At 37.4% G+C, this 7,643-nt stretch overlaps 1 protein-coding gene across 1 annotated transcript in view; it reads right to left on the bottom strand.

Annotated features, from left to right (window-relative positions):
• The window catches only part of HMMR (hyaluronan-mediated motility receptor (RHAMM)), a gene marked incomplete at its 5' end in the record, with an annotated part of 13,197 nt that extends 6,376 nt beyond the window's left edge, over positions 1 to 6,821 (bottom strand). The window contains 8 exons of the mRNA XM_009705221.1: positions 588 to 763; positions 1,833 to 1,907; positions 3,127 to 3,227; positions 3,794 to 3,880; positions 4,196 to 4,384; positions 5,113 to 5,193; positions 6,033 to 6,109; positions 6,723 to 6,821. Of these exons, the coding sequence (XP_009703523.1) occupies positions 588 to 763; positions 1,833 to 1,907; positions 3,127 to 3,227; positions 3,794 to 3,880; positions 4,196 to 4,384; positions 5,113 to 5,193; positions 6,033 to 6,109; positions 6,723 to 6,821 (885 nt within the window). The remainder of the gene's footprint in view (positions 1 to 587; positions 764 to 1,832; positions 1,908 to 3,126; positions 3,228 to 3,793; positions 3,881 to 4,195; positions 4,385 to 5,112; positions 5,194 to 6,032; positions 6,110 to 6,722) is intronic.
• Between the last annotated feature and the right edge of the window lie 822 nt (positions 6,822 to 7,643).

The raw sequence follows: 7,643 nt of genomic DNA, 5'->3' as shown, positions 1-7,643 counted from the left end.
GATCAAGCAATTAGCCTTCACCAGAACAGCAGTACGGCTGGGGAAAAACAATTAAAAGATATCCCTAAAGCTTCTTCCACAGAATACTAGCACATATAAGCCAACTGGTACACACAGAACCGAGTAGCAGTCTCAAGCTGCTGAGCTGCTGGTTTTGGGGGGAGGCAGGAAAGAGGTGAAGGATTCCTAGACACGTTCTGAACACCTCAATGAACTTGTGCACAACCTGCTAACAGTGAACTGAGACAATATCATACTGCTTATCAATGAAGACTAATGAACAAGTCATTTTTGTTCACCTTTTGGATTAAAGCCATGCCTACTGTGGAAACAATTCTCATTCTATACTGTCTGCCTTAGAAACCCTCCACGGAAATACAAATTTAGACTTAACAGATGTTAGATTCAAGGTAGTTTCCATATTGTTAGAAATATGCCTAGCTGTTTTCAGCTGGAGCTCAGAGACATGACTTTTAACTTGGAATAAACCAGTCTAAATTGACATTTTAGAACAAACCAATTTGAGATGCTTTAAGACATGTCTATGATCCCACATACACAAACAGCACACAAGCACTAACAATTACCTTTTTCTTGTTGAAGCAATTGACACCTTTCATTAAGTTCTAGTAGTTTAAATGATTCTTCCTCTTTTGTTTTGAGGGTATCCCTCAGGATCTCAATATCTTGGTCTTTCTTTATCAGTGTCTTCTCCATCTGGGCAACATCTGCTTTGTATTTCTCAACTGTTTCTGCAATACTACTGTAGGAGAAAATTCAGGTATTTGTTACGACTAAATTTTGTTTGTAAGCTTACACTTCAGCACAAAGGACAAATGCTTAGGACTGTTGGTTTCCAACAGGAAAACTGCCTTCACCTACTTGCCCAGACACAATGTTTTGCACATTAAGACAGGTTAATTAAAAATAAATGCTATTTATTTCAACACTGATGTTTTCTTTTAGAAGAAACTTACAAAGTCACACAAATAAAATATAACACTTTGATTAAAACAGAATTAGTCACTATAATTGCTTTACAGATGACTGCTACATCCAGGGGGGTTTTTGGGGGTGGTTTGGTTTTTTTTTTGGTAGGGTTTTGTTTGTTTGTTTTACCAAACTGAGTTTTCACCAAACAGCATACACATTAATAAACCCTATTTTACAAGAATAAGCAGAATCTTAAGATATATAGCCAGTTAATGAGGTATCTCAATGAATAAATTGATGGGGGGGTGAAGACTGAACTAGTTAAATTTAAATACTTTTGTATTTTTACCATGGTCTGAGCTATGGACACATTACTGTGAAGACTAGTTAGTTTCAATAAGTTACAAAGCATTGAATTAGCAATTTTTAGAATCAGACTGTTGCTCATAGGTAGATAATTCATTACAACTCTTAAATGCAAATCAGAGTATTGTAAAGTTCACTGGAAGCCAAAATTGAGTTTTTTTTTTTCCCCCTACCATACACTGTTTTACAAGCAAGTACTAAAAGACATTGCTGCCAGTACCTTAGAGGAAAAGGTTCTAGCTTGATTTATGTACAAATAACTCAGGCCAAAAAAGACGATTTCAGGACCCTGATGCAAAACTGTTCCATAGTATTGCTTTGCCCAGAAAAGCACAAGAGACATTTAGAAAGGTAATTAAAACAACATCTTATGACTCTTTTCCATTGTGTAAAAAAAGATCCGATTTCTTTTCCCTCCTCTAATACTGTTAAACAGAATTGTTGCCAAGGTTCTACTTCAACAGTCATAAACAAGGCTTAGTTTTACTGCCTTTTAACTTACCCAGTCCAACTCAAGAACAATTTGTTGTTACCTGAGCTCTGTGATATATTCCAGGAGCTTTTCAGTGTCAGACTTTTCTTCAACTTTCCCTCTCTCAGTAGCAGACCTAAAACCAAGAAGTTTTCACAATGGATGTATTTGAACAAATTCAAAGCTACTTGTAAGGTGTTTGTTTACAGATAAGCAAACAGAAATAAGCCATTGAACCACGACTTAGTAGTAACACACAGTTTTCATAATCCAGTTTGGCTGACAAACTGGTATTGGCTCTAAGAGGTGATTTAACCTTCTTTTGATAGTTGTTCCATATGGTCTTCTCATTTGTAGTAAAGATGCTGAGATGTATTTTGCCACAAACAAGTATGCTAGAACAGCTGCATTAGCTAGCAAATTCTAATCTCCTCCCTTTGTCAATTACAATACCTGCATTGTTAGCTTTGTGTATTTTAACTCCAATGGAAGTATAAAAACTCTGCCCATATTTGAGCACTTGGATATTAAGTAAATGCTGAAGGCATAAGAAGGATGCTGCAGTGTTGATCATGCAAAATTGACATAAAATATACCTAATAAGTTCATCCTTTTTAAGTCATCATCCTCGGAAATAGCCTATATGTTAGCACTCTGATCCTGTACAGCAAGTGACATTATTTGGACAGAAAAGAAAGTGTTGATTTGGAACTCTCTCTTCCTACATACAGCTGCTTAAGCCAAAACACTTTGCAGTTGCCTTTCTTCGGAGAATGTGGCTACTGTGAAGCAACTCTGAAGGCACCACAATGACTCTTCAATACCCTTAGCTGGAGAACACACATATGTCCATCAAATCTGTGTAAAATGCCTGGGTACTGAATTACAATCTCAACTCCTGGTCCAATGCTTTTCCACTCTTGCTTATTCCTAACTCTCTGGTCTAAAGGGCCAGACACTGAAGTATCCAATCTACCTGAATGTCTTGCTCCAAGAGGAACAACAATTCTTTTCTCAGGACACATCTTCCCTCCCCACCTCATACCCAAGAGAACTCCACCCATACCACACTGGAAGACCAAGGGTTGAGATGATATGGTTTGTCTTTTGGAAAAACGTTAGATACACTACAGGAACAAAATTTTGTATGTTCATTTTATAAGAACACAGCAGTTCCTAAAACTTCATTCCACCAAATTTACTCCAGGTTACAAATACGAATAATTTCTGTTCCTTCTCAGCAGGGAAATGGCCTGTATTTTCCCTAAACTACGCACTTACTGTAAGGTATGAGCATGTGAACACAGCTAGATGATATAATGTCATCTAAGTCAATTCCGTTCCTTACTACTTACAGTTTTTCTTCTAACTGTGCTACTTTTCCTTTTGAATGCTCTAGATTCCTTTGCGCTTCCTGCAGCTTCGTTTCCATATCTTCTTGCTTTGCAAGTGCAGTCTTAAAAAACGACAAAACACGCCACCAAAAATGAGATTTAGTAAGAAAAATATATTATCTAAGAGACAGTGGTAAAGTGAAATTAATTTATAACTACAGTTTAACGATAGCACTTGCTACTATGCTAAATGTGATTCAAAGTATCCCTCTGAAGATATTAGCCATTTGTTAAAACAACAAGAATCACCCACCCCCAAAAAATGCAAACATGTGTAAGAGCTTCAGACTATACTTTGTACCATTGGTTTTCAAAGAAATTAACAGTGGGACCGACAGATTGACATTGTAACAGAGGTATTTCTAGGCTTCCTTACTTGAACTCAGATTTACTTTGCACATCAACAGCAAAATCAAGAACATTTGTTGTTTGATCTATCTTTCTCTATTTTCACTCTGTAGCAGTAGAGAGTGTAGTATAGTAGCAGATAGCAATAGCATAGAAAGTAGAAGAAACTACCAAGTTGAGGACAGAAACAACACATGATTCGCAGTTCTGCAGTAAGCCCTTCATTGTCTGTTCCTGAACAGCTCAGAATTACTATTGTGTGCAGGGCAAATGGTCATACCTTTTCCTTAGCATCCTTCTTGTTTCTGAGCTTCATTAACTCCATGCATAGGCTGCTCATTTTCTTCTGCATGCCATCTTCAGACAGCTTATTAGAGATGAATATAAAATCACTAAGCATAACTCCTTCACATGAATTATTCTTCATACAATCCTTTAGAACTGTCCCACTCCCACCCACAACACTGATCTCTACCCACCCTTGAGACAGATGTTAGCACGTCCCCCTCTCTCTTTAGACAGAAGCGCACAAGATCCCAAACCAGACATGCTCTATCCCTGTGCCCACCAAGGGGCATGGGGAACGTGAAAACAAATGCCGATCAGCAACTAAAGTTTCCTCTTGCCAGGGAGCTTAATAACATCAGAGGCAAAGCAAATATGTGCTTATTTGTCTGAATACCTTTGACTTAAGTAGTTCATTAGTTCTTGTTAGTTCCAGAAGCTGTTTTTTTAGGCATGCAACAGTCGCCAAAAGAGATGTTTTCTCCTGAACTGCAGCACTCAGTTTTGCTTCCATTTTAACAAAATCCTCATCCAGAGCCTGAAGTTTTTTATCCTGCTCTCCACGCTCTCTCACTAATGCACGAATCTAAAACAAAAGAGGCATTTTCTTTATTTCGTACTATTATTCTTCTTAAGTAACGTCATCAGTTTATGGTTTTCTTGGAGTGGCTAAGTATCCAAACCATATTAACTTTCATTCAGAGTATATACCTTCAACCTGCCATTCACAAGAAAGGAGATAACAGAATCATCACAATTCTCTATCATTACACACCACAAATATGCAGTCGTAGCATTTAATGTGATTTATTTTATGCTACTGAGTCAGTACAACATGTTAAAGTTAGCTTCAACTTACAACAGAAGCCAACTCTCCTCTTTGGCTATGAAACAAAGACAGAATGTGACATTTGAGACACGAGGCATAGATTAGTACACAGAAGTGTACTGATAAGGAAAAGCTAGCTTCCTTTGAAACTTTAGAATTATGTCAATTACTAAGCAAAAGACTTAAACAGTTGTTGAATAAAACAGAACCTTTTTCGAGTAAAGAACATAGGATTTGGTTCTCTCAAAAAAAAAAGACTGGCTACAGAGCTACTCAAAATTCAGTAGGAATTAATGTAATCCCGTTAACAAACCCAATGCTTTCTACAGATCATAACATTTGATAATCTCTCCTCTGCACAGAGCTGTTCGCAAACTACTTGTATGCTATGTTATACAAGAGAGGCTAATTTTACCAGCTTGTATTTTTTGTAATGGTAAGTGGGAAACAAATTACATGGTTGCACTCACATAATGTATTCATACCTCCTTCTCCAGTGTCTTCTGTTTCTTTTTCTCTTTCATAAGGATAAGATCTTTTTTAGGCTTCAGAATCCTATTAGCTGACTTTTGAAAACAGATTTATTAGAAATATTTAAACTGATCCCTAGCTGCATACTAGTTTAACAACACAGTTAAATGTAAGAGTGGATGCCTTCATATAGACAATACTATTAAAGATACGCATAAAATAAGAAGGAAACATCTCTCTCCCACACATAGGGCAGGCAAGTACGAGGTTAGGATGGGTTTTACCCTTGTACTTTCTCATAACCATTACTCTGAATGAACAGCTCATAAGCACTGTGACAGGAAAGAGATTTAAGGAAGTCTGAAACACTAGCACCCCCCAAACCCCATAAAAGACAACTTTAATCTCCTAACCTCAGGTTTGTTCACAGAATTTCATCCTATGTCATGAGTACTGGTAAACTAAATTAGTAAGTCAGGGTAATAATTTTTCAGCCTGTTAAGCTATGCATCTTCAAATCCCTATCCCCACACATCATGCTGAGAACCTGTACATACAGTTATCATCCCCTCTTTGTTTCTTTCACTACAAGGTTGCTACCCTGCTCTGTCCATCATATGAAAGCAGGAACACGATCTTCTTAAAAAGAAGCAGCCACACCATAATTACATGGTGAGCAAGAGGCAAAAAACCCCAACACTGTAACACCAAAGACAACAAGCGACTCTGTAGTCCCAAGTAATCATCACGTGATTCCCAAAGATTCTGCAATTTATTGTTCATTCTTAGTAAGGAATACAGGCATAATAATGTGTTTCATAGTTTACTCAGGTAGGTTAATAGTAATTGCATAAAGGGGCTACATGATTTAACCAGTCACAGTGAGGTTTAGTTGGAACTTAACAGTGCTACAGACACCACAGAAGAGTCTTACTGTTGAACCAAGAGATGCAAGTCCCCTTCCCGTTACAGGGGTAGGTGCACTATTCTCACTGTTCAGATTTGTCTCACCTGCAGAAGGATGCAGAGAAGAACAGTGAAAGAAGAGGGACACAGTCAGAGAAATTTAACTGGACTAGACAAGGTTAATTGACTTTTTATACAAAAGACAGAATGCCACCTGATTATTAGACTGTCCACTTCACAACCCAATGCCAGCTGTTTTCTTACAGCCACCAGGCAGTTCAATATTAGTCATCTGGGCACTTGACAGTTCAGAGAGAGACTGCCAGATGACAGCCAGTTTTCAGAACTCAGCTTCTGCCAAGTTTCCCCCTCCCCATCCAGATCCATGCTGTCAATTTTCAACTTGGGGATGCTTTATATCTGAAAAACCCATGAAAATATCACTAAAGCCAAGATTAATGAAGTAGTTAAACCATTTATTTGATCTCTAGAGGCCCCTCTAATTAGCAGAAGTCACATATAAAGCTATTTTCAGCAGATTCAGTTATACACGTTTTTACAGCTGCTGCCTGCTTGAGTTGGAAAGTAGGCAGTGAGCCCCTGCAACAGTAAACAATTTCTAAACAAGAACAGAGCAGTAACAGCATGTAAGCACTAACAATTGTAGCATTCAAAGATATGTACCATTGTGTTCTGTGCAACTTTTACAGCTACTTACTCTTCTGTTTCCTAGTCCGTTGACATGTTTCAGAGGACAGAGAACTTTTCAGTGCGTTTGAAGATTTGACATCATAGGATCCTTGCAGCGGAGTACACACTAGAAATAAGATTTTCAAAACAGGAGAGAACTATGAAGGTAAATGACAGAGTTTTCAACTTCAATGAGTTCAGGCTAGTAACACATCTAAGATAAATTTGCTCTAAAAAGCCCCCCAACCAACCAACAACTGGAGCCTCAGTTCTCCTCGTCCTCCCTGTAAACACGAAGAAAACATACAGCACACATGATGGAGGAAAGGGTTCGTTTCGTAAATCACTAATAAGATTTAAAAGTGTGATCTGCATGTACAATATCATAAAGCATCTTTTAGGGATAGCACAGTGTGTTAACTTCAATAAAGAAAAACCCAAAATAGTTAGAGGATCTTAATGCTAATTGATAAAAAAGCCAGTCCAAAGTGTTAAAGGATAAAAAGCAAACTTAACTGGTTTTTTTAAACATTTTAAAATGTTTTTTAAACATCATCTTCCAGTTTACAAGAAACTACTTAGATATTATTAAATGACAAACTTTTCCTCTAAAAAACTAAATTACTTAATATTTTATAATATTTTATAATTTTTTTTATTAAACAATTTTAAGGTAAACAGCAGAGACAAAGATGGCTACAAATTCTCCATACAATTATCATTACAGTCAGTTGGTATCAAGCTCGGTAAATGCTTATCTGCTTGCTTCAACTTTCCGCAAGTGAGAGCAACTCCACTGAACATGAGAACAAGTGATGGTAGCAGAGAGGTACTCAGCTACAACCAAACCCTCATTATGAGAATCTTTTACACTAGAACATGCTCTCAGTAGCAGTAGTTCAGTTGTGACTAGCTCCGTACGCTTCTCTTGTAGGTTTGCATCGTGACA

Source organism: Cariama cristata, unplaced genomic scaffold (assembly GCF_000690535.1).
Source record: "Cariama cristata isolate BGI_N322 unplaced genomic scaffold, ASM69053v1 scaffold17378, whole genome shotgun sequence".
Classification (NCBI taxonomy): domain Eukaryota; kingdom Metazoa; phylum Chordata; class Aves; order Cariamiformes; family Cariamidae; genus Cariama; species Cariama cristata.
Note: the sequence above shows the minus strand (reverse complement) of the source record. Positions and strands in the feature narration are given on the sequence as shown.